At 37.8% G+C, this 27,620-nt stretch overlaps 2 protein-coding genes across 5 annotated transcripts in view; one reads left to right on the plus strand and one right to left on the minus strand.

Moving 5' to 3' along the window:
- The first annotated feature begins 47 nt into the window (after positions 1 to 47).
- On the plus strand, positions 48 to 26,722 carry LOC126760805 (actin-histidine N-methyltransferase). The gene is made up of 3 exons (XM_050476714.1): positions 48 to 1,182; positions 24,701 to 24,976; positions 26,067 to 26,722. Exons 1-3 carry the CDS (start codon positions 344 to 346, stop codon positions 26,557 to 26,559), a joined length of 1,608 nt encoding a protein of 535 aa, XP_050332671.1. The 5' UTR covers positions 48 to 343; the 3' UTR covers positions 26,560 to 26,722.
- Positions 1,572 to 27,620, minus strand: part of LOC126760792 (serine-rich adhesin for platelets) — a 170,176-nt gene continuing 144,127 nt past the window's right edge. For all 4 annotated transcript variants that reach the window (XM_050476696.1, XM_050476698.1, XM_050476695.1 and 1 more), the window contains 2 exons: positions 4,040 to 6,155; positions 1,572 to 3,680 (listed from right to left, as the gene is read on the minus strand). In XM_050476696.1, coding sequence (XP_050332653.1) covers positions 2,713 to 3,680; positions 4,040 to 6,155 — 3,084 coding nt within the window. In that variant the 3' untranslated portion in view covers positions 1,572 to 2,712. The remainder of the gene's footprint in view (positions 3,681 to 4,039; positions 6,156 to 27,620) is intronic.

Here is a 27,620-nt window from a genome sequence, read left to right on the forward strand (position 1 = left end):
TACCAACAACACTTCACGTTCACGATAAGGCAAAGTGGTAAAAATAATTGTGAATGGTAGGCTTATTGGAGGAATTTCCGAATAATATCTGAGCGCTGAGGAATTTCTGATTGGAAGTTTATGGTTTTTTGTTTTTTTTTTGACTCTCTGTCATCTCGATTTCTGCAAAAAGTTGACGGCACGTGCATTACCTTTTCGGGTGTTTTATTGCATTTTGCTGGTGCAGTTGTTTGTTTTCATCAATAAATTGTGTGTAATTACAAACAAAGCGTGCTAAACAATTTGTGAATCAGTGAAAGTAGTGAATTAAAACATAAAGTGTAACTTAATATAAAGTGTGAAAATGGGAAAGAATAGCAAAAATAAAAATAATAAATCGGCCAGCAATAAGAATCAGTCTGCAAGCAATGTCACCACCCACGCACACGATGCACAGTCATCTACAAAACAACAGCAACAACAACAGGCGCCAATTAAACGACCCACGCTAACGCTACAAAAGCGCAACGAATTGAGTTCACTTATCAATGCATTGCTCGAAATAGGCTTTAAACAGCCCGCAAACCCTAAAGAAGAATGGGATCAATATTTAGAAATCCAAACACTGTTGCACCGTGTGCAAATACTTGAAGCACCACTGCGCCGCACCAACTCCAATCCAACTACAGAAGCGCGTTTGGCTAACATTGAAAATTTCTATCGTTGGGCCACTGAAAACGGTTTGCGTTTTGATGGCGTGCGCATAGCACAGTTTCAAGGCTATGAGTTGGGCTTGGAGGCTACACGCGATATAGCCGAAGAGGAAGTGCTATTTAGTATACCGCGCAAGCTTATACTCTCCGAGGAGAATATGGATTTAGATTATAGTCCAACACAATTCGGTTCGATGTCGAATCTAAAATTGTCGTATGTTTTAATGCTGGAGGCTTTGAAACCGGATAGCTTTTGGAAACCCTATATCGATTTACTACCGGAGAGGTATAATACTGTACTATATTTTACAACCAAAGAAATGGAAATGCTGCGTGGCTCAAATGCTTTAACTGCGGCGTTGCGTCAGTGCAAAGCAATTGCGCGTCAATATGCGTTCCTCTACAACTGCACCGTGAAGGCGTCGCGTGCAGACAAATTCAACTCAATGGGACAGACGTTTAAGGAACAGTTCAACTATGATTTGTATCGGTGAGTGAGTCACTAATTGTTTAATAGGTCTAGTTAAACGAATTCTAATGCTTTTTTAGACATAATACGTTTGTATTAAGTTTAAACTTGTTTCACAAATTAAAAAGGGGCTAAATAAGTAATAGGGCTAGTGCGTAGTATAGTAGCCAACTGATAGAAAGTAGGGTTATTTTACCATTTGAATACAAAATCAATTTAATAGTAGGAACAGCATTAATGATGTAATGATGTGTTTGAAAATTATGTGTAACGAATTTGAAAATACAAGGTATTAAACATACATTTATTGAGGTTATGTTCTTTTTTGTTTTGGTTGCATTTTGCATACTGGTTCACTTAACTGCTTTTGCCTTACCGTTGCTTACCAAAAAAGACGTTTAATTATTATTTTTTTTTTTATTAAAAGTATACTTTTTATTTATTATTTATATCAGTTTAATATCATTTGGGTAGAGGAAGTGGTATAATCTAGTTAAATATATAATACACATTTTGTAAAACCGCTTATGTATAGATTTGAAAGTTTTTAACTAAACTTATTGTGGCGTTAAGTCGCTCTAGTTTTTAAAACTTTATTTAAAACTACAAATATAAGATATTATGCTGTTTACAATCGCACAGTTTTTATAAATAAAAATTAAGTTAACTGTTTGTAAGCACAAAAACTACTCAATTAGTAGTTTCTATTGCTAAATCTTTAATTTTGTGTATAAAATGTTATTTTTTTTGTGTTTTAGTTTTCAAAACGATTTCAAGTCTGTAAACTCTAATTTTTGGTTGTGCATCAAATATTTCCTTGGCGTTTTTGTCGACAATTGGTTTTTCTAAAACTTTTATAGATTATTGTCATTAAAAACATTATTTGTTTTATACTTATGGTTTGGTCTCGCTAAATACGATTTAATAATACTATATTTATAAGTTTTTATTATTTTTTTTTTTTAATTTTTTATTTTTAATTATTTTTTTTATTACAAATTTTTACTTTTCATCAATTTTTTTATTAAAATTTTTTCGCTATTTCTTCACGCCTTTTTAAATTTATTTACGTCACCGTTGTGTTGTCTGAAAACCCGCTTTTGTAACTATGCTAAACCAATTTCGAACTCTTACGCGCTAACTGGGGTAAAAATTGCGCTAATCTTAACTATAAATTTTCAAATATTTTTTACTTAATCTTGTTCTGCTTAATTAATTGTATGTTCTTATTTTTAAACCCTTTAATATGCTCCCAAAGAAATTTGTATGTTCTACGGGCCACGCATAAAAGTTGGTTGCTTCTTAGGGTTAATAATTTTCTCTGTTATAAAAGTGTTATAATTTACAAATTCTCGCCGTTCTCTGCATATTTTTTACATAACTGCTTTAAGTCTATTTTCTTGTATTTCTATGTTTGGCAACATGTTTCGTTTTTCATTTCTGTTCTTCTATTTTCAAAAGTTTTTAAATAATTTGTAGCTTACAAATATTCAAAATTATCAAAATTTTAAAATTCCTTCACACAAAAATCAAATAGAACCCTGCGTTGATTTAGTAAGACTTCCGCAGCGCATCGAACAGATACTCCTGCACCTCCGGCGAGTTCGGGTCCATTGTGTTGAGTTTGTTTGTCGAACTGTTGTGCACGCTCTGCAACGACAGCGCCAGCGATGTTGTGGAGCCGGTAGCGCTGCCCATACCACCGCTGTTGCCTAAACTACCACGCGTCGCGCCGCGCATAACTCTGCTACGTCTGCCGCCGCCGCTAAGCTCTTCCACATCTATGCTGCCGCTGCCTGAGTGTCGTGGGAACAGTAATGAACTTTGTCGCTGCAGCTGGTGTACCGGTGACACCGACACCGTGGACACACCGCCCACCAGCTCTTCCATGTTGCGCAAGGAGGAGCGATGCGACGAGTTCGTTATGGTCGGTAATTTGCTCTTCATAGCATTGTATGTCTTAGTGTAGCTGGTTTTGCGTTGACGCCGCTGTTTCCAGCGACACACCACAAATATGACCATAAAGGTGGCGAGCGAGGTGAGCACAATCGCCGCGCTGGCTACAATGGCGGAGCGTATGCCCGCCGGCATATTGCTGTATATGCTATTCTGGCTTGTCGCTGTGGAGACCGCCGCTGCGGCGGGGCTCCGTTTGAAACCGTGGCCCGACAGCTCCAGATCGAGCAAATCGTGCGCGCGCGCCACTTCATTATCGATGACCTCCGCGGTGTCGATAATGCTAGCGCTTTGTAGCTGCGTGGCGGTAAGCTCCTGCTGTTGTGGCGGCTCAGCGTTTACGTTGGTATTTGTTTCGTTGTCCATTAAAAAATCGCTCTCATCCAGCTCGGCGGAGCTGTTCTCGAGCAGCATTTGTGGTGGTGACAGAAAGAAGGGGTTGCGCTTGGTTGACGCGTCGCTGCGTGTGCTGCTTGCGAGTGAGGCTAGCGCCAAGGTTTTCCAAGAGGGGAAGAAACCAACTGATTTTTCGGTGCGTTGGGATTGTTGATAGTTGAGCGAACCTGTGAGATGAAAGAAATATATACAGAAATGAAATCTGCGCTCGGTCGTCAAAATGCTAAACAAATTGAGAAATGCAAAGTGCGCACTTACATGATTTGTGGCAAGCTGCTGAGGCTGTGGCAGCCGCTAGTTGTATACGCCTAAGCGTGCATGCTGTCGTGCCGAGACATTGTATAAAAGTAAACTTTATGCTTGCTTCCACTACGAACTCAGCAGCTCACCACAAATCTTGTTCCGCATAAGCGCAGCGCGCTGCTCTAGTGCCATTTGGGCCGCCTATCGCGCGCGCTGTATTGATAGCGCGTCGCGCCGCGATACTGTCGTCGTCCGCGTTCTAAGCGATTAAGTGCGTACACACCTTTGCCGGCAGCAGTTTCGTCTTTGTAGATCTCGTCCGTCGGCTCGATGTCAATGATGGAGGTAAAGTAGCTGGCACCCTGCGAGTCCGTCTTTATATCATCCGGTTTGACGCTCTTCAAGTCCATCAGGTTGAAGTGTGGAAAATTCTCAAACGCTGTAACAATATCCATATTGTCGTGAAGAACGACCTTCTGTCCGGGAAAAAATCGCGAACGATTTTGCACAACCGTCGCCAAGTGCAATTGGCTCGAGCCGCGCTTGCGGTGCTCAATCAGCTCCTCGAGCGTCATGTTGCGCTGTTCCAGTACTTTAAAGAGCCGGTTGCCGGAGCGCCTATCCTCAATTAGTTCCAGCAGATCGGTGCGATCGTCCACGCCATCGAAGTCGGGCACAGAGTCTTGATAAGCAAACGTTTCGCCGACCATAGCTGGCTTCACGTGATCGATGCGTGGCGTTATGTTTTCTATGTCTGCTTTGTATGTCTTCTCGCGCTGTTTACTAACCGTGGTTTGAGCGTTCTCCAGACCATCGCTCTCGGCGTCGGTGGGCGTTGAGTGCGCACGCGTCTCCTCCGACTCTATAGAGTTCGTTTTGAAGTTAGGCTGCGCGCGTGATGCCGGTTTCGAGATCGCGTTGCTGGTGCTCACACGCGTTGGAGATCTTGACAGGCTGTTAGACGTAGTTGAGATGAGCTTCGTTGTGGCGCTTCGTGTAGAGGCTGTTGTGCTGGGTGTGGTAGTAGTGGTCGTTGTAGTTGTGGTGTCGGCGCGTGACGCATAGTGTTCTTCGTAGTCGGCTTTGATGGTGGATTGAACATCGCTCTCTTCCTCATCGCGCAGATACTCTTCCTCCTGCTGTTCCTCAGTATCTGGCGTATCCTCAGCAGCGTCTGCCTTTTCTACAGGTTTGGTGTTCGCAACAAATTCCTGTGCCGTCTCCTGTTCCTCTTCATTGCCCACCGCTGTGGGCTCTCTATACCTATTGTTGATTATAGTTGTGGTTAACTTTTCTTCAAAATTTGGTTTCTCATTTTCTGTGGACTCCGCGCTAGTGGTCTCCGAAGCCATAACATTCTTTAGTAAAAAGGTCGGCTTTAGCGTTGAGCGCAACATTAAATTTTTCTTGTAAATCGGTAGGCGCGTGGTGGTTGTTGTCGTCGTGGTGGCAATGGTTGTAGAGCTCACGGGCAAGCTCACACGTCTTGTTGTGCTACCTGTAGCAGCGTGACCGTAATGCAATGTTGCCGCGCGCGTTGAACTACCGAAATGTTTGAGACGCTGTAGTGTCGCTAGCTTCACTCTGCCGCGTTGTTGCGCGTCATCGCTCTCAACCGAATCTTCTGGTGTTGCACGCAGCTCAGCGCCCAAATCATTATCGGCCGCATGCGTTTGCTGTGTTGTACCTTCAGGCGCATCGTTTATACTACCGAGATAGGGCTGCCGACGCATCGACTTAACCGGCTTGTTCTCCGCCAATTTAGTGGGCGAGGGTGATGGCGCTGCTGCTGTGCTCTGTAGCACTTCCAGCGCATTCTGTTTGCCTTTCAGCAAATCGTCCAAAGACAGATTCTTTTGCTGCAATATCTCGCTTAAACTCAAGCCGCCAGCATTTTTGAGTATATGCTTTAGATCCACCGTAGTTTTGACATTTGCCGCGGACGCGCTGTCACCTATTGACACTTCAGCCTCCTTTTTAGCCTGTGAATAAGGGCGTCGATAGGATTTATCGCGTGTGTTCGCATTTGGCGCATTCTCCTGCCGCTGCTTGTCACGCATTTCGTACAATTGCTGTTCTTTCTCTAGCGCGGCATGCGGTTCGCGTATAGCTGGTTGCTTACGCTTGCGACTGTTGCCGCGCGTGTCCTCACGTGTTTGGGTGGCAGTATTGTCTGTTGAGCTATCATTGTCAACTCTACCGCGCCAGTATTGCTGTTGCGTGCCGCCATCGTTAGCGCTCGTGGGGCGCCGCGTGCGTGCGCGACTTGTGCTGGCCGTTTGTCGACGTCGTGGAGTTGCGGGTAATATGCCAGCGGTGTCGCCGTAGTAAGGATAGTTTGTGGGCTCGTTTAACTGCGTCTCATCGCCGACAACCAGCGAAGCGCCGGCGCGTACAATCTGCAAATGTATAGAGAGGAAAGGGAAGTTAAAATCGTCTGTAAATCATTTGGAATATAGGAACTAAGTGTTTATTTAATTGATAGAGACGGTACTGGAATAGAAATCAGTGGGTTCATTCTCAGTTCGACATTTGGATTTTTGTAGAGTGGATTCTGACTTTTTTCTTGACAATCCCTGGATTTTGCTTGTCAATAGATCTATCACTTCGATCGAATCGATTGGCGGACCAAAACAACTCATTTCCTGGACATTTATAGTTGTATGTGATATCTTAATTTAGCCCAGGTTGACATGGGATGGACCCTTTCTCTCAAAAAAAGTTCCCGCTTTCTCTCTTGAGGAGTTATACCCGAATGATCCCTCTTGCTAGGGTTAGTCTAGCTGCAAGTTTACCGTTGACCAGCTGTTGACTTGATTTCTGCTGGTATTTTATAAATGATTCGGGCGATGTCCATTGATTGAAGAGAGAGAGAGAGAGAGATACTTTTTCGAAAACCGAAGAGAAAGCTCAAACAAGTCCGGAAGCTATGACCGAGAGACATCTCCGCTTATTAAATTCGACCCAAAGCATTGCAATTTCGATATGAGAGAAAGAGAGAGAGAGAGAGAGAGAGAGGATTTCCCTAAAAGCTGAATAAAAAGGTCAAAGCATCTCATAAGCGTGGTTACCAGTATTCTAAAGTCTGTTGCGTTTTTTTTAAGTTTTTGATTTGGTTGTCAATCTATAAACTTAATTTTATAATGGACCGAGGAATGCACAAGCTTAAAGTTTAAATTCTGTAAATGCAGGGTTGCATTGCTCATTAAAATCGTTTTAATTAACATGCATTCAATTCAAGTGTGTACAACACAATATTCTATACACAACTTTAGCCTTAGCTTAGATTAAAATAATACCTTTCACCCTTCCATTCCCCGCGAACGCTTTTGTATATGCTCTATTTACCATTCACTGCATTTCAAAAGGCTTTTGTACTCCCTCCATTCTATTATTCGATATCTATAACGCATCTTCGGTAACACTTTACAGCTTCCGTCTGCCTCTCACACCCCTTCCGCGCACAGCGGCACAAATCTCCCACCAATTGTGCATTGAAGTGTGAATATGAAATGCACTTAACTGCTTGTTGATTGATTGAGTCGCTACACATAGACAAAACCCGACATCCCTTCGCCACTGCCCCGAAACTTTTGCGCTTGTCTCTTGGAGAATTGATTGCGGAAGTGCGGCAACACAACAAATTAAGCGTTTGTTGCCATACAGCAGCTGAAAATTATAGAAATAAAAGCGATGCTGGTGCGCAAGAGCCTAAGAGCTCGCCTATGCGCTCAACTGCAACGCACTCCTCTTCATTCCGGCGGCGCTTAGACAAATACTTCAGCGACTCAACGCTTATTCCTTCCATACTTTACACAGAATATTGGAAATACATTTCCGCAATTTCCCGTGGGTATTATGCGCCCGCAGCCGCCCACGTCCTGTGCCATTTGAGCTCATTTGTTTTTCCATTCCGCCGCTGCAGTTTTATTGCTATCTTGTTAGGAGTTGATAATCGTTACCCCATTTTATTGTTTGCTTTGTGCCGCTCCAGCATTGATAGCTGAATCTTCAGGCCAACCCGAAGCGGGCTAAGCTTTCATACCCTCGGAACATTGCCATTCCACTTGTATGGCAAGCAGCGCCATTGACCTGTGCATGTAAGCAGAAATTTGCTTATGATTACTTTTCCTCCGAGCTGCTTGAGGTAACCGTTGCTGGTTAAGTGTATGGCGCCTGAGCTGGGTTGATGGGTTGTTTATGGCTGTCGGCCCGGCTAAAGTCATAACTCAAAATGTTCGATATGTTTTTGTTTGGCGCACAACAAAGTGATTTGCATGTAAAAGTCCCTTAAGTAGTAAGCGGAGGAGAGTGAGAATCCTGCAGCAATTGCTGCAAAGTGTGTGTGTGCTCCAGGGAAATTGTTATAAATTGGCTTGAAGTAGCGCTATTTCATTTCGAAGAATTATTTAAGTAGCCATTATTAAAATGTTAGCATAAATAGTGCTTTCCGTCGGTGTTATTACTATGTATTGGTACAATGATCCTTTGAACTAAATCAACGGAATATTAATAAGCACATTTTTCCCGGAATTGTGTTTTTGAGTTCGCAAGCGGGTCTTTTCATTATTATTTTCCAGCAAAAATGCAGAAAAGCTTACTTTTGGAAAAAGAAAACAAAAATGACTATATTGTGTTTTACTATGTTATTCTACGTTTTGTAATGTTATTCTATGTTATGCAAATATCCATATATAAGGAGTTTTTTTTTAATATATTGCGTTAATTAAAATGTATTAAGTTTTTTATGCCACGTTATGCTATGCTATGCATGCTATGTTATTTACTGTAAAGTTTTGTCATTAAACTTACAGATTGGCTCTAAAAATGTAAATTTAACCCAAAAATACTAAAGGTATTTGCTTATGCTATGCTATGTTATGTTATCGAGAGCAGTGCTATGTTGATCTGGTACGTTAAACTTGCCGAATTATGCTAAATATTTAAAAATTACACAAAAAATTGCAGAAAATGAGATATTTGCTTATGTTATTATTTGTTATGCGGGATAGTGTCATTTCCATGTTCTATGTTATTTGTTTTCACATTAATTAAACAAATTTTAACCAATTTTAATTTTTTTTTACTCCGAAGCTATGTTATGCTGGGTAGTATTATGTCCATATTTTGTTTTTATAAAAAAAAATGGTTTGTTATGCTACTTTCCAAAGTTTTTTTTATTCTCATGCTATGTTGCTACTTTTCAAGTTCTTAATCTCACATACATACAATACGCTAATAAGTTCTTCCGTTAAATCAAACAATTCATAATTAACAATTATCCATTATTGATATTCATAATAACTTTTGCAAATTCAATGATTTATTGCGCAATATTATTGCTTGTCAAATTTGTTGTTATTATTTTTTATTTTTCTTATTGTGCCCTATAATATTTACATCCGATTTTATTTACACATACAACGGAAAAAAGTTATGCGCCGCCAAATGCACTCAATTCGCATTTCCTCTCAATCACGCCAATCAATCAATCATTGCAATTGCAACGCTGCGCTGATAGCTGGGGTTAACGCGCTCGCCGCATGTATGAACTAGAAACGGCATTTTCAGTAAATGGTTGCTACAACAAAGCGAAAAGAAAGCAATGCGAAAAGCGGCGAAATAAAATTTAAAAAAGTATTAAGCAAACTTTACGGTTTTTTGCGCAGCGCTGCCAGCCCGCAGTTTGCTTTCACATTCGGTAAAATTGAATTTCGCTTGCCATTGCATACAAATATTGTTGCAGCAACAAATCAAATATTGGTTGTTTACGCCGACTCGTGACTTTACTATTTGCTTGTGTGTGTTTGTGTGCGCGCATCGTTGACATTTTGAGTGTCGATGACATTTACGACACGCAGAGTTGATGCTGTAATTTTTTTCGCTATTTTTCTTTTTCGCGCAGCGTTAAGCAAGTGATTTAGTGTTGTGTTTAAAAAATCGTACACTTTTTATTTCAATTTCATTTCACACATAAAAGTCAATGTTTTGTGTTTGCTATTCGCTTTTTGTTGGTGTAAAAATTCAAGCGCGTATTTATAACCTGATTGATGGCGCAGCGCTTGGCACTTGTGCGTCGTTTGCTGTGGCACATTTTAAGCGTATAAAGTACGCGCTCGGTTTTTATGACGAGACTTTTACTGGACCCAACAAATTTTATGTGCCCATAACTGCGCTGTTATGCTCACGCAAGTGTGCGCGCATGTGTGGTCAAGCATGTGCGGTTTGACGTCAGCAACCATCAATCACAGCTTGGAATTTTTACGCTCAAAATTAATGAAGTGAGTGTCAGAAAAAGTGAACTGTATAGGAAAACAGCAAAAAATGTAGGAAAAAAATAGCAAAAACCAATGTTAACTAGCCATCGTGTGAACGAGTAATAATAATTAGCGCATATCTGCTGTAAACACCTTGTAATGTTTTGCTGTTTCAGTATGTCGATAATCATAGGGATTGCGAATTTTCATTCTTAGCACTCCAACTGCATTCTCTCTTCACAATTTATAGCGAAATCAGTTTTTTGACATGTCGTCGGCACTATGACGTCACAATTCTGCGGGAATTAAGATATTTGATAATTAATCTGTACTTTCACTTAATAATTCAGGGCGAATTCAGATTTTTAACATTTCTTTGGTAATCAACGTGACAATCTGGGGTTAAATCAACATTTGTTCACGTTTCTTCCGCACTTTGACGTGACAACCAAAGACGAATTCAGGTTTTGGACATTTCTCTCGAGCTTTGATGTAGTATTCTAAGACGAATTCAAGCTTTTGACATTTAATGACATTTATTAATCTTTTATTGCTTTGTGTATGACTAACGAAAATTAAACAAAATGGAATCTATTTTCAATCAGTAGACATTCTCAATTCAGCCGAACGATGAGAGCAGAAGAGAACACTGAAGTAGGCATAAATTGAAACAATACAAAATTACAGAAAATTGTGTGTAAAAACGTTAAATTAAAAAAAGTTCACTTTTTTTACTTAATGCACTTCCATTTAATGCGCACACGTGGCAACACGTTGGAAAGGAAATCCGCTGTGTGACACTTTCATTTGTTCTTACATTTATAAAAAAAAAATAATGTAAAGAAGGAAAGTATAATAAAAAAATATAATTGAATGCATACACTCTCGAAATGACACAAAAACAGATTTAAAAATTTTAAATGCTGCGCCCAAAATGCCACTACACGACGAGCACAGGAACAGTGCTGCCGGATTTTATCGAAATGCCAGCTGTGATGAGTGTGTGACAGTGTAAGTGAGCGTAAACCGGGCTGATTGCTTTGTCAAGAAGATTGGAGAGGAGCTTAGCCGCGCTGAGCGGAGTTGAGCGCTGCCGCTGCCATCGGCTGCCAGTGCCAGTGATGTGCCGTCGGCTGCCAGTGTTGTGCAGTCGGGTGCCAAAGTGCATGCATAGTATTTTAGTAGCGGCTTATAGATAGCAGCGAGCAGATATCGTATTTTTTGCATTTGGACATTTTGCTTTTGCATTTCACTACTTTTGCGAATTCAACTAAAATAATGTAGGCATAAGCCTTTCTTCAATGCAGCGGCAGCAGTTGAGCGAAAGCTTTTCACATGAAATAAAAGCAAGAGGATTACATAAAATTTCACGAAAAGTGTATGCATGTGCGGCGCAAAGTGCAAACATGAGTAGTTGAGTGGAGAGAGCAGCTTAAATGCAACGCTGCAACTATTGTTGTCAGCACAAGTCACAGCAACTGTTGCCGCGCAGTCAGTTGGCGCCATTGAGGCGTTTCAAAAATTATATGTAGAAAGAAAGCAAAAAGAAAAAAAATTGCAAAAAATTTGCGACCCAAAGCCATCAAATCAATCACTTGTGACCGGCATACAGGTTGCAAGGAGCTGCCGCTGCAGCCTCAGGCGCCTAAAGCGACTAGGTAAGCACTCGCTGTGGCTGTGCAACAAAAAACAGTTTAGCCTGCATGTGTGTGTGCAAAATTCGCACGACAGCGAGGTCCTTGCCACCATTTTTTCAAGTGATTTTTTTTTGGTTTTTGCTTTGCTGCTGCCACCTGCACTTATTCGTCGCCGCCGCTTGGCTTACAGATTGCATTTACTTATTGTTGCTCTTGTTGTGCTCTCATCCCTGTGCCTATTGTATTGTTTTGCATCTGCAAGCAGACGCTTTTATGTTGTCGCTGGTGACTTTTTAACTTGTTTTTGCAATTGTTATTTGCATTGTTTGTGACTCGGCGCTTCGCATTTTGCATTTTGATTGTTCGCATTTGCATTTCGAGTGCAAATGTTTATAATATTTTTGTATCTCTCTACGTTAACAGGGCGCTAGAATTGCTCTTGTGCGGAGCTTTCTCTCAGGCGTGGTATTACTTGTGTGGCTAAATATTTTGGAATTTTTAAGTGTTTCGAAATACTTTTTATTTTGTGTCAGATTGGGACTTATAACGAAATGCGAAACATTAATTTACTGGAATATGCTCAAATTTCAAGAAATCGAATCCAGAAGGCACTTTTGACCTTCTGTCTATAACATTTGGAGAACTCTTTCACTTTGAGGTTTGCGAAATATGTTTTTTTTTAGTAGCAGATTCGGATTTAACGGACTTAGAAACATTAATTTGCTGTAATATGTTTAAATTTCATGTAATTGGACCCAAGGCGTCACTCTCGGCGCTCTATAACACCTAAAGAACTCTCGCTCTCTCTTTAACGGTTTATACATTGTTTTAAGTGCTTAGGCGCCTTAAAATCTATCGCAGTATTTTTCTTTAATAATCATCAAATTAATAAAGTTATCATTGTCGCAAGCCAAACTGTACTTCCAGCAAGTCAAGCTGCCTTTAGGGGCCGCCTGACAACTGCTCTAACGGCGTGGCATATAAAACTTTTCGTAGCGCTTTGTTATTACAGCTGCGTACCAAAGCTCACAACTTACGCCGAGCCTTGCTTGCTATCTAATGCATGCTGTCATTAACCTCTTTTTATGCATGCTTCAACGGCGCCATTAATTTGGGTCAGCATTTCATTATTTAAGTTATGGCTTTACAAAGACTTCCTAGACAATGCATATCTCTGACTATGCACCAGTGAATGCCACAGCTCTTCTCGCTCTTCTGCTCCTTTGCTCTTTCCGCTCTTCCCGCTCTTCTTTTCTGCTTCTATTTCTCACTTCTTTTGTCTACTATTTTCTTATCATGTCGTACAAGATTCAGCAAACTGCTTTCTTCTACTACACTTTGAGGCGCCTGCCATTCGTCGGCTTGCCTTTTGTAGGCATCTCTTAAGCTTGTGGCCAGGCTGTGCTTTTGGCATCTTTGCATAGAAACTTTTAAACGAAAATGGCGGAGGAGTTTTCAAAGCAAAAAACAATCGCCGAATGCAGCGGCGGAATAAAAGAAATAAAAAGAAAAACACCAAAACAAAGACGTAACTTGAAACAAAAGCTGCAAACTCGTTGAATGGCGCTGAAAGTGCGAAGCAGCGTTTCACATCTAAGTGGCGCCGCCTAGCCGTGTAGTGTGGCGTGCAGCAGACAAGTTTTAAATACCCTAAGTACTTGCAGGCCGCGCTACACTTACGGGCGGCCTCTCGAACTAATTCTATAGTGAAGGCGCTCCACAGCGCACCACTCCGCCATGCGCCGCAATGCAATTACGCTCCAGCCGCGCGCGCTTTGTTGTCTATTTAAATTGCGCCCACGCCAGTATCACAGCATCAATGGCTGCCCGTGCGCCTGCCTGTCTGTTGGCTTCACGTCACTTTCACACACCGTTTACCGCCGTCTTTGCACCGTACGCCCCCCGTGGCCATCAATTTCGCGCCCAATACTATGGAAAACTTTTTAATCCTTTCTTTCGCCTGCATCCACGTACTCCGTCTAACTGCAGGCGCAAAGTTTTCGGCTTTTCTATGTCGTGCCAGCCGCCTTTGCGCCGTTGTTCCACTTTAATTAGCGGTGCACGCCACAAACAGCTTCTTTTCACACTGCCTGACTTAGCCAAGTACAAATTTGGCTCGAACGTGCAAAACGCGGCGAAAGTAGTGAAGTGCCAAATAAAATAATGCGAAATATTTCGCTCGAAAAATGTTTATTCTAATTTTTATTCTTCATATTTTTGCGCTTAACCCTCCACGAAACGTTTGTTGTTCGCACTGAGTACGCAGCTCAGCAGGCGCTTTACGCTGGCTGTGCCGAAAAGTTTCTATATAAAATTTCGCGGTTAATTTGATTATGAGATTTTGGCCGGAAAAGTTGTTTTGAAATTTGGCACTGCCGAAAACTATTTGTTTGTTTGTTTGTTCGCGTGTAGCGCCAAACTTTTTCACAAAGCGTTTGCCCAAGCGTTTAAGTGGAGTTTTTGCCTTCACAGTGGCTGAAAGGGATTTTATGCCAAATAAACTCATTCTTTCGACTGCGTTCTACACAAAGGAAGTGGTTTTCTTTGCAAAATTCAAGAGAAAATATAAAAAGTTCTCAGCAGGGCCTTGAGAGAGGCGTTGAGTTGGTCGCATGAGAGCATTGCTGTAACTAAAGGGGATGTTCTGATTCAAGTAAAGATTTCAAATAGTATTTATAATATCTTTAAAAGCCACTCATTGGCATATATGTATGTATGTAGTTCCACGCATTACGTCCACTTGCTATTTTCTGTCTTTCAATCTTCCGTTTTTGTCATTGTTTGCGATTTTTTCACATTTTTTCATTTTCACACTTAATTAAAAACTAGTGTCGTGTGTTTAATGTTTATCAATTTATTAAAATGTTTTTGTTGCTGCCCGTTCGTTTATTTATTTTGCTGATTGAAGGTTTGGAATGTTATTGATTGTGGTCGATAACAAGCACGATGAGCAGTTGAGAGGAAGTAAAGCAAGAGTGAAAAATGACTTGACAATAAAAAGTGCTGAGTTTAAATTGTAGTTTTTAGCAATGCAAATATAAATAAAGTTTGGGGGAAAAATAAAATAAATAGTTGTTATTGTGTCCATAAAAAATTTTAGCACTTTGACTAAATTTTTATATTTATAAATAAAAATATTAAAAATTTTTCTTCATCACTATCATTTTCAATTCAATTTCAAATTTTCAGAATTAATTTAATTACTTTAATGAATTTCTTTTGTGAAAATTTTTATTTTTGGAATTTTTTTCTCATTTTTTGAATTTTTTTAATGTATCTTATTTTTGAAATTTTTTAAAGATTTTTTTAAGATATTATTTTGAAATTTTTTATAAGAAATTTTGAAAGAATTTTCACTGTTAGATTTTCAGAGTTTATTTAATTTTTGAATGAAGTTTTTTTTCTGAATGTTTTTGTTTTTGGAAATTTTTTTATGTTTTTTTAATTTTTTGAAATTTTATTTTTGATTTTTTTTATATAATTTTGATTTTTTTTTATAAAAAATTTGTAAAGAATTTGTAAATTGACTAATATATTCTGCACTCAGTTTACAAATAATTTTTTGTAAATTACTTTTGAAAATAAAAATTGTTTTTAATAAAAAAAAAAAATAAAGAAAAAGTTGTTTTAATGCTTTTTGTTAAGATTTTTTTTTTTTTAATTTGTGCTTTAAATAAAAAAACTTAGATAAATTTTTAAAGTATTTGTAAAGTAGTATATTATGTACACAGTTTTCAATTAATTTATTTTTTCATTATTATTTTTGAAAAAAAGAATCTAAAAATCACCATAAAGCGAATTGAAAAATAACTAATACAAAAATTAAATAATTTAGTATTAATTAATATTTTATTAAATTTGTTTAAATTTAAATTTCTTTTTTTAATTTTGTAATAGCATGCATTACATCAATATTTAATGTGAAAAATTTGTATAAGAATTTCCAAAAAAATTTTTATCAATACAATATTTAATTAAAAAATTATATATCGAAAAAAATTAAAAAAAAATTGCTTTAGTATTTTTAATAATTTTTTTTTTTTTTGAAAAAACAGTACTTCGAACATGTTATTGAATATTATTTATGATTTTTTTATAAATTATATTTTTTTTATTTTACTGTAAAAAAATTTAATTAAAAAATTATACATAAAAACTGGCAATAATATTTGTCATATTTTATTTTTGCAAATGCAGTGCTTCCAATTTATTATTAAATAATTTATTTTATATTAATTTTTTTTATTTATAACTTTTTTTATAAATTATATTTAATTTGTTATTTTGTATTTTTGTATTTTATTGTAAAAAATTTGTATAAAAATAAAAAAAAACAGAGACAAAAAGTATATACCGAAAAAATTAAAACAGAAAATGGCATTATTATAATTCATTCTCAATACACTCAAATTATATGACAAAACTATTTTACCAACAATTTAAATATTATAAAAATCATAAAATTTATTTCACAGATTTTTTTAGTCCGTTATACATACAAATATCTCACAAAATATTTCACCTTTGCATTTCGCAACATTTCTGACCGACCACCACGTCGTATACGCAACCTCAACATAATTCGCACATTTCATAATCGAAACTTAAATTTTTACCACGCACACATATGTACATATTCCCACCGCACAGCATTTTCAACAAAATGCGAAACATTCGCTATGCCAGAAATAAAACTTTAAAATCCTAATTAAATTCGCTGTGCTTCGCCTATATTGATTTCCAGTTCGGTAAATATTTTCATTTCTGTTCGTTTGCCTTTGCTGTCGAGCACCACTGACTAACGGTGACCAAGCGAGTTGCATCGCATTGCCGGCATTGATTTCACGCAAACTTGCTATGGCCGCCATGCGTGCTTCTCTCCCACACTCGCTTTTCCTCACACCCTCTCACTCACTGCTTTTTTCCTCGCCGCGCTCTCTTTGTGCATCTAATATTTTGCGTTATTAAATTCGCATTAGATTTCGACTGAAATTCGCAATCGCTGCCCGCAACATCCGCTTTCGAAAATTTGTTGCTGTTGTTGTTACTTTTATGCGGAAATGGCAAACTGTAAACCGGCTAACGGGAAATCAGCAACAAATCACGAACAAAAAGCGCAAACATGTGTGGGAAATGTTTACAAAAACAAAAAATAAGCAATTTGTTGTGGCGCGACGTGCAAGTATATGCTTGTGTGCAATAGTGGGTTCGCGTTTGAGTGTGTGGGTTGTAGTGTCGATGATCAGCTACTCGTCGACCGCAAAAGTTGGGCGTGCGGTGGCTTGTATGCACTAGAGTTTGCTCGGCGAAGGCGCAAATTTAGATTGTGTGTGTGTAGTGCTTCCTAGTTCAGAAAATATGTTGCTACGCATACAAACGAATATTGCATTTGTATATATTTAAGCATTTCACATATTTTATTTTAATTTTAGAAATTAATTAGCTTATGCCATAAATTTTTGATTTAATTATTAGTGTCCTACGCTTGCACACACCTCAGCCTTCTTCATCTCAAACTTGCAACGCAAATTTATAGTCTACAACTAGTCGCAAACGCGCGCAAACATTTATCATATAATTTAATGCTTATTCCTACCGCCGCCAACCGCAATTCCTCGCCCCAACGCCGCATCAGATAAGCGGGTAATTATATTATGCAAATGCCTTGGCACTTTTGGTATTTCGGCAAAAATTAATTGCGCGTAAAAAGCAAACATTTAATCAATGCAACGTTACATTGACTGATAGCGCATCCAGCTCATGCCGCCAGCTAGCCTCCACGCATTGTTGGCCTGTCCAAACAGTGCTATTTTCATTAGCGCTATGCGTTGAGCAGAGCGTGCGTTTGATTGCTGTTTGACGGCGTAAAATACGCCGAGGAGCTTGTGGCTAGTGCAGGCTGTCTGTCAGTTGGGGGCATACCAGAGGCATTTGTGTTGCAATAAATTATCGATTTATAGTAATTGAAATATGTAAGGCACAGCATTGCGTACTGGAAATTTACAGCGAAGGAGAAACAAGTTGAAACGCAAATAAATACAATTTTTGAATATGTTTCCAATTTTTTCCCTGTACTTGCTTGTGTGATGAGCTTCAAAGCTGGATAGTCGAAAAAGTCTTTTCGTATTTCTAATCAAACTTCAACTTATTTTTTTTATAATTAACTTTAATGAACCAAATATGTACCATTTTGGTCGACCACTTTTTGGCCATTTTCTATTTTCTCGGCGAAAAACTGCCACAAGTAACTTTCACAGGCTTCTTTTGAAGCCAACTTTACTCCATTAAGGGAGTTCTGCATTGACCGAAACAAATGATAGTCCGATGGTGCTAGGTCAAGGAGATATGGTGGATGCATCAAAACTTCCCAGCCAAGCTCTCACAGTTTATGCCCAGTCATCAAAGATGTGTGTGGTCTAGTGTGTCCTGATAGAAGACGAAGCCCTTTCCACTGATCAGTTCTGGCCGTTTTTTCGATTGCTTGCTGCAATTTCATCAGTTGTTGACAGTAAAATGTAGAATCCGCCGGAATTTCAAATCATATCACACAGCGTGAACGAAATGACTGGCTAGCGCAGCTACCAGCGTTTCTTATATAGGCGGCAAGCCAGCAGAAGAAGCCCGCCGGAATTATAGATCACATCACACAGCACGAACGAAATGACTGGCTAGCGCAGCTACCAGCGTTTCTTATATAGGCGGCAAGCCAGCAGAAGAAGCCCGCCGGAATTATAGATCACATCACACAGCACGAACGAAATGACTGGCTAGCGCAGCTACCATCGTTTCTTATATAGGCGGTAAGCCAGCAGAAGAAGCCCGCCGGAATTATAGATCACATCACACAGCACGAACGAAATGACTGGCTAGCGCAGCTACCAGCGTTTCTTATATAGGCGGCAAGCCAGCAGAAGAAGCCCGCCGGAATTATAGATCACATCACACAGCGTGAACGAAATGACTGGTTAGTGCAGCTACCCTGACATAAACAGCTGCTGAAAACACACTGGTTGACAGAATGCGCTAATTTTTGGCATCATAATTAAGGACAGTTGTACCAACATAGGAAAAAAAATTTACCATATAAAGGGGAAATGAGAGGGGGAAATGAAGGATTCCCGATATTTTCTTGACAGGGTATATACTTTCTGAGCCTATTTGATTCCATTTCGGTACGCAGATTCTGCTTTCTTTGATTGTAAAGTAACGTATACTCGTTTCATAATATGTCAAAGCTTTATGGTTCGAAACTCCTTCTTTTTTGATCGGAAGCTCTGAATACTCCTAAGCCTAGTGGATTCCCTTTACAAGTCGAAATATTCATTTTTTTCTTGTTAAAAGTTCACAATTTTTTTCTTTATAGACGGAAGATTTTTTTAATTCGGAAAGTTCTCGAGTTTAGTTAGTCTTGTTTCCTTTGTCTCGCTGAAAGCTTTGTACACCTCTTTTGCTTATTTGGTAATATTATGGGTTGAAGGTCTTCCGATACTTAATTTTTAAACACACGCGCAACTGAAGTGAAAGCTGTGCTATTCTTTAATATCCAAAAGTTTCTTAACACCCCCAAGCTGATGCACACCTGATCCTCAGCGCTAATAGCACATGTATATGTATATGCAATTTTAATTTCATGCACTTGCGCTGCTGCTGCCACTTTTACACCTTTTTACTGTCACCCGGCACGCGCAGCGTAATTTAATTTAGACGTTTTGTGGAGTCAGCTGCTCACAAACTAAGCGCACGTGTCGCTTAGCTCGGATGTCGCTCAGCAGTATGTAATAGAAATGCAGCAATGGCTGCAGTTAATGCACTTTATACCCTGAAGAGGGTATGTAAAAAACTTTGGAGAGCCAAAAGAAATATATTTATTTATATAATTATATTATACATATACACCATAATTGATCAGCGTGACGAGCTGAGTTAATTTAGCCATGCCCATCTATCTGTCTGTATATATACGAACCCGTCAGTCCCGCAGTTTTTGAGATATCGCCCAGAATTTTCGCATGCGTCCTTTTCTCTACAAAAAGCTGCTATTTGTCAAAAACGTCAATATCGGCCCACTATAGCGTATAACTGCCATACAAACTGATCGGCCGGAATCAAGTACTCGTAAGCACAGCTTCTTCATTTCACGAGATAACTTCAAGAAACTTAGCAAGCGTTATTATCTGAGGCAATAGTGTAATCTCCGAACAATTGGTTCAGATCGGATAACTATAGCATATAGCTGCCATACAAATTGATTGATCAAAATCAAGTCTTTATATGAAAAACTTTTTTATGTGACAAGATACCTTCATGAAATTTGACATGAATTATTGCCAAAAGCAACGGTACCATCTGCGAAGAAAATGTTCAGATCAGACCACTATAGCATATAGCTGCGATACAAACTGACTGATCAAAATCAAGTCCTTATATGGACAACTTTTTTATTTGACAAGATATCTTTACTAAATTCGGCATAGATTATAATCTCCGAACAAATTGTTCAGATTGGACCGCTATAGCATATAGCTGCCTTATAAACCGGTTGAACAAAATTAGGTTCTTGGATGGAAACTTGTTTATTATTGAAGGGTATGCTACCTCCATTGTAACCGAAGTTAATCTCTATTTTATTTTTAAACTCAAAACACACACAAACACACATGCACGCATATACATATGTATGTGGCTATGAATTAATAATTGTGTGAGTTGGCGCGTGCCTGTGTGTTTGCGCTCGTGTGCTCGCCTGATCTTTCGCTGCCACACACATTTGCTTCACGCTGGTTGGCAAAAGTTTTCATGATTTATTTATGTGTAATTTACACTCGACTTGCTGCACGCACACACACATAGGTATGTAGGCTCACATATACACATACATATGTTCACTTGTTTGCTGGCATTCAAGCCAAAGCACTACAAAATGCACCGCTATTCAGCTGCACACGGTGTTCTATATTCATATAAGCATATCATTTCCATCTAAATAAATTTAGTAATACAAGCAACAAGAATAAACACACACATTTATACGAGTATTCATAAACATTTTCATTTTCATATTCATATGCATTTCAAGTGTATTTACGGCGTAAGCGCGCCTGTGCGTATGCTCAAGTGGCAATTACTGCGTGCATGCCATTTCACATATATGTATGTACGTTTGTATGTGTGCTTGAGCACTTGCAATGGCATGCATGTATTTGTGATAATTAATTTTGCATTTGTTGACTCGATTTTGGATTTGTATGACTTTCATTTATCGGTGCTACATTGACTCTAATTGCATTTTACGCCGACATACAGTCGTAGGCATATAAATGGTTACACAAGCGCTCACACAATCACACATTTTTTTAATGAAATCACTTTTACTAACGCACAACACTTTCATTAACCTTCGACGGCACCACTCAGCTCACACTAACACACCAACGCATCGCTCTGCCGCTCCTCGCCATAAGCTCTCCTTTTGCACGCATTTCACCTACATTTCATTATGTTTTCGTTATTCAATTATAGTGCCATTAGTATCTTTTGTGTGCATCATTTCGTTTTTTTTCTGCACTGTGCCGACATTTATCGCTTTTGTTGTTGTTTTGTGTTCATTTATTTTCAATTAAGAGTGAAAATTGCCTGCAGCTTTTGACATTTTGAATTTCGAAAATTTGGTTGTATGTATGTATGCATAGAAATATGTCGGCCAGTAAACAATAACTGTCATAAATCAAATATGCAAATTTATGTGAAACTCCTAATTAATTAACAATTGGAAAATATTGAATTACTGGCCATTATCTGTAGCAAATAATATGTTTTGTGCAAATAATACATTTTCGAAAGCTGAATTAGACAAAATTAGGCAGAATAGCTTGTAAAAGAGTTGGTAATAAATGCAATTTGTCGTATTGTTGCGCTGTACTAAAATGATTTGTTTAAATGGACAATTAGACATAAATTCCAAATAAAATTATAACGTTCAAAGAAGAAAGATTATCCCTAATATTTAGACATTAAATATTAAAAATGTTTATAAAAATTTGCTTCATATAAGCACGCTTGTCTTGAAAGCACAAATAGCCTAGCAACAGCACGTAAGGATTAATGATCAACAGCGCCATCTATATCTCAAAACTTGCGTCCAAACCAAAGTTCTGAATATCGGTTCCAAAATCCAAGCAGATCGATAAAAAAATCGAATATAAGGGAGCTCTAATATTCTTCAAACAAAGTTTTTCGAAATATTCCGATATACATTTTCGAAAGCTCCGATCTTCTGTAAATTAGTAGCGGCATCTAATGATGAAACCTGACCATTGCGCACATAACAAAGATTTTCGTTTGTTTTGAATATGGGTTCCAAAACCCGAGCAGTTCCGCTGAAAAAATCTGATAAACCCGGGTTTTCATATACGTACTTCAGAGATTTTCGAAATATCTGATCTTTTATGAATTAGTCACTAATAGCGCCATTAAACTATGAAAACCGACCACCCTTTCAAATTTACAGTTAATAAAAGCTTTTAAAATATATGTACTATAAAAGCTTTTAAAAGATTTAGTATTAAACTAGTCCGTTTTTACTTATGTTGGTTTTGAAAGCTTGAGAGACTATGACTTTGAAAAAGATATTTCGATTAATCGTTTAAAACCTCTCCCTACTTGTTAGCAACCCTTTGGCGGATAAGTTTTGTTATTACAGTACCAAAAGCTTTTCAAAGTTCTTAATGAAAGAGTCACTGAGAGGTCTTTTCGATTTCTCTACTAAAGGTTTCTATCGACAATATTTAATTGCCCGACAGTCTGTTGTGTTGATTTTGGTAAGTTTTCTGAAACTTTATAAAAGCTGGACGCTTGCAAATATATTTTAGATATTTTAAATCAAAAGCTCTAAAGATATCAGTTACGAACTTTTTTGTTTAAAAAAATTAATTACGTAGATTTACTCTTTATAGTTTGGTTTATGCTGAAGCTTTATAAAAGCTCAAATATTTGATCTATTGTTTTCTGAGGGCTTATAAAAGTTTGAAAATTTGAATTATTGAATCAAAAGCTTTACAGATAGAAGTTATCAACTTTTTTCGTTTCAAAAAGTTCATTACGTGGATTTACCTCTCATATTTCTTCTTCAAGTGTGTTCTTTCAGAAAAGGTTGGTTTACCTATCAGAGCCAAAGTTCTGGGAAGCCGCGCGATGCTAGCAATAGTTCCTCAATATTTAGAAGCTTGATTTTTTGCATTCATTTTATTTTGCTTTGTCTCAATTTATTTTTGATAATAAAAATTCCTTTTTAAGTGGTTTCAAAATGTGTGAAATTTCAAGAGGTGCCACTCAGGCTCTTTAATATTCAAGCTCCTCACGCTAGCACACCCAGAATTTAACTCGAAATTAATTCACTCATGTCCTTCAACGAAAACTGTTACCTACCAGTGGCATCAAATTATCCGCTCAACTGCCATAAATCATAATATGTATACATACGTAACGGCGCTGCATACGTGCTGTCACGCCAAAAAGTATGCTGCACAAATTTGCTGTCACATATATTCAAATTGTTTTCAATGAGCTACGGCATGCCTGCGGCAACAAATCATCGCTGTCTAACGGTAAACAAAGAAAAAGCATGAGAGGGAATGGGGAGGCCTAAAGGAGCGAAGTTTTTGTACTTATGGAAAGAAAAAATATAAAAAAATTAAAAAAAAATGTTTGACACTTTTTCACTGCTTGCTGACGGTTTTTCACATTCACCGCCTAAAAGTGTGCTCCTGAAAAGTGTTTTTTCTGCTTTCGTGGCGCCTCGGCTATGAAATACTGCCGCATATTTAATATTACAAATGTATGTATGTATTTGCTTGTATGTATGTGGGTGGGTTTCCTCTGACTGCCTCATAAATCAGACAGCAAGGAAGTAAGTGAAAAATTTTTGGTAAAAGTGTAAAAAAAAAATTGTGAGAAAGTAAAAGAACCGAAAGCCGTAACTTCCACTTTGCCATTAAAATAAATGCGGCGCATACGCACAAACGCCTTGAGGTATGCAATGTGTGCTTAAAGTAAATAGTATTAAAGCGGCAAGTGGAAAAGCGCAGCGCTTGTGCTGGCAAAGCAGCCGAGCAAACCGGCTGCCGGCGCATCATTGGCGCTTACAATGCCATAAATCAATGTGTCTACATACATAAGTGTATGCAATGACAAGCCTAATGAATGAGAAAAGGAAAAGTGGTGAGTAAAGGAAGTGTAGGTGGAGTAAGGAGCGTAAGTGAAAACTTTTTGCGTATCCGCTTGCAGACTCGCTTTTGTTATTCGCCGCTTTCTTAGCTGCTTACGCATTCTGTTTACTGCCGTTACAGAAACATTCATGCGCAATTTAATTAATTTAAGCGCACAAATTATGCACTTGCCTTGCCTACTTTTAGGCGCGCAGCATGCCATGCCGTCTGGCATAGCTGACCATAGCGTAAAACTGATTTTAATGAGCCATTTACAACATCGTTGAGCATTCTACATATTATATTCCCTTTTTACCGTTATTTATGCACTTTGTCTCGCACATTCTCTTTGTATCGGCGCGTGATTTTCTTTATTTGCCATTGCTTTGTGGCTTTATCGGCCATACTTGCTTGCGGCTGACCCAGTTTTGGCAAACAGAGCGGCTAACGGTCATCGTAAAGATACCGTTAAGTGAAAGCGGCAAGCAGCAAGCGGCTTGGCTTTTGTAGTTAATGGAAAGAGCTATTTACGAAGGATTTGCGCTTAAATGGTCATCTGTCTACGAAAATGGCAGCCGCAAGCTTGCGTAGCGCGAACGAGGAAAGGTTGTAAATGAAAAAGAAATAAGCTGTTCTTTGATACAGTGAATGGGAAAATAAATTACTGTCTGATGCTGTTGTACCTTCACATTGTTTTTGTGGCTTGTTTGTAGGCAACTATAAGGATTCATAGCTTAAGCGTGTGACTTTTAATAAACTTTTACGGCTTAAGACATATTTCGCTACTTTAACAAAGCAAATAACCACTTAAGTATTAAATTTATGTTCTCTCTTCTCTTCTCCACAGCTGGGCCGTCTCCACTGTCATGACGCGTGAGAACTTAGTGCCACGCTCACGTCCCTTGCATAGTGGCGATGATAATGGTAGTGAAGAGAGCGAAACCATAGCGGCGCTCATACCCTTCTGGGATATGGCCAATCATCGCCAGGGACGTGTCACCTCCTTCTTCAATATCGAAACACAGGAGATGGAGAGCTCTGCTCAGTTCAGCTTCAAAGCTGGCGAACAAATCTTCATACATTACGGCGATCGTTCTAATGCTGATCTCATGATACATAACGGGTAAGTGGATACAGTCATTTAACACATATTAATTTTGATAAAATCATTGACATCACACTAACATGTAACCGAAAAGCTCGTAGCTGTACAATATTTTTAGAAATGAAAGCTCCGAAAGTTACGACCTCAGAAGCTTTCGGGACAGCGAAAGTTTGATCAATTATGAATATTACATATTTTTGAAAACATATTATTTTGAAAAGAAATCAAAAATCTTCAAAAAACAGCGAAATTTTGAAATTTATAAATATGACATATATTTTGAAGACAAATGATTTAAAAAGAAGTGAAAGTTCTTAATAATCGAGCTCATAGTTTGCAGTTTTATGAAAATATATTCGAAAATCTACAAATCATCCGTTTTAGAACATTTATAGAGAACAAGAACAATACCAACACAACCGAAAAATAGTTCTGAAATCAATTGTAAACAAAAAATTCTTCAAGAAAGTTTTGGAAAAAATTAACGGCATTTTTAGTTATGCTGCACTGAAATGTCCAGGATGTCGAGTTTATATAAAAATCATTCACCTTTCTGACAGTTTTTGTGGACCGAGCTTCGCTTCTCATTTTTGGGTGACTGTCTTGGAATTAGCAAGACGGCTAATGCCACCGGATAGGCGCCATACCGAAAAAGAAATCGTATCGCTAACATAAATCTTCCAACAAGATGGAGATTGTTTTCTAAAAAAGATTTTCGCCCATGAAAATTAGTTAGAGCTACACTTTGGGTCGTTCTCTCATATTTAAAAAGTCGATTTAGTCCGCAGATAGAGGATTCGCTTTTACGCGACCTCAAATATTCATAAATTTGTTGAGAATTACAAACGGATGAAAGTTTTGCACAAACTCGCTAGGTTCAGCCCGTTTCTTCACATTGCACCTAAACTTCGGCTACATTCAGTGTAGCCCATTCGTTTAGCTATTTCTCTCTTTTATTCACCACTTCTGTTGTACAAGCAGTGCTTTTGTTACGGTATCATACTCATCAACAACAATTTTACAACAGATATAAATAACGCACAATTTTTCTTCTATCTTTGCCTCATACCCTCCCTCATTTACACCCTTTTCCATACCACCGCCACAGCTTTATCAACCCGACCAATCCCAAGGATTACGTCTGCATCAAACTCGGCCTTGGCTCATCCGATCCACTGCTCGAACAACGCGCCAAATTGTTGCAAATGATGCAGATAGCAAAGAATACCGAGCTGCAGGTACTGCCACCGCCCAAATACATCTCGTCCGAACTGCTGGCGTTCGTGCGCGTCTTCAACATGAACGCACAACAGCTGGAACACTGGATTACCTCAGAACGTGCCATGGATCTGTTGCATATCGACTGTGCGCTCGAGACAACGCTCGAATCGAAGACTTGGCAGTACTTGCAGACTCGTCTAATGCTGTTGCTGCGCGTCTTCCCCACCACGCTGGAAGCGGATGAGGAGCAGCTGGCTGCATGCAAGAAGGGCGAGCTGTATCTCTGCTATGTCGAGGCGATGCTGCTGGAGTATCGTGTGCTGGAGAAACGCGTCTTGGCGGCAGCGCTCGATTATGCCAAGCAGCGCGTAAAAACTTAAGTGGCACGTGCAGAATGCGACAAAGACGGACGAGCTGGCGAGCCGAACAAAAAGTGTAGTGTTGTAAAGTGAGACAAATAAAATTCGTTCAAATTTTTTGTGGCCATTTAAACATACATACATATAATGCTCAGCAAATACACATACATACAAATATTTATTTTTTTAGATTTATTTTTAATTAAAAAATTCTATTTTTCCTTAGTTTTAGTTTTAATTGTAATGTTAAGTTCTACATAATAATTTGAGTAATTTTGCATTTCGTTGACTGATGAATTCACAAATACTTTCATAATTTTTTTTAAATTTAAAATTAAATTTTTTTTAAATTTATTTCAATAAAAATTTGCTATACAAAAAATATTTTGAAATTTGGTTTAACAAAGAATTTTTAATTTTTTATAAAAGAAATTAAATTTTTCACTTTTTTTTAATGAAAAAGTTTTTTTTAAGAATGCATATTATTTTGTATTTGAAAAATATGGTTTTCAAATAATAAAACAATAATATATATTTATTTTTTGAAATTAAAATTTTCTTGTATAAATTTTTAAAATTTTGAAAATTTGTTTCAAAATCATAAAAATTAAATTTTATTAAAAATATGGGGAAAAAATTGGTTTCCATAAAATCTGTTTGAAAATTAAAACGTAAAAGTTTATTTAAAAAATAGGAAAAAAAAAATGTTTCTAAAACTAATTTTATAACTTTTTTTGAAAATTTGGTTTTTATTTATTAACAATTTTTTAGTTTCAATTTAAAAAAAAGTATCTTACATATTTGAGGATTTGAAAATATCAATAATTATATGTTTAATTTTTTTTAATTTAATTTTGTTTTAATTTTTATTTTTGAATTTTGAAAAGTTTTTTTAAATTTTTTTTTCAAATTGTTTTTTTAATTTTTTTTTAATTTTTTTTTCAATATTTTTTTAAAAAGTTTATCAAAAATACAAAATAAAATAAAAATTGAAATTTTTCATTAAAATTATTAGCATCAAATGCTATGAAAAAAATATAATTTTTTTTATTTTAAAGTTGTGTTTTATTAGCAAAAAAACG

This window comes from Bactrocera neohumeralis, chromosome 5, assembly GCF_024586455.1.
Source record: "Bactrocera neohumeralis isolate Rockhampton chromosome 5, APGP_CSIRO_Bneo_wtdbg2-racon-allhic-juicebox.fasta_v2, whole genome shotgun sequence".
Taxonomy (NCBI): domain Eukaryota; kingdom Metazoa; phylum Arthropoda; class Insecta; order Diptera; family Tephritidae; genus Bactrocera; species Bactrocera neohumeralis.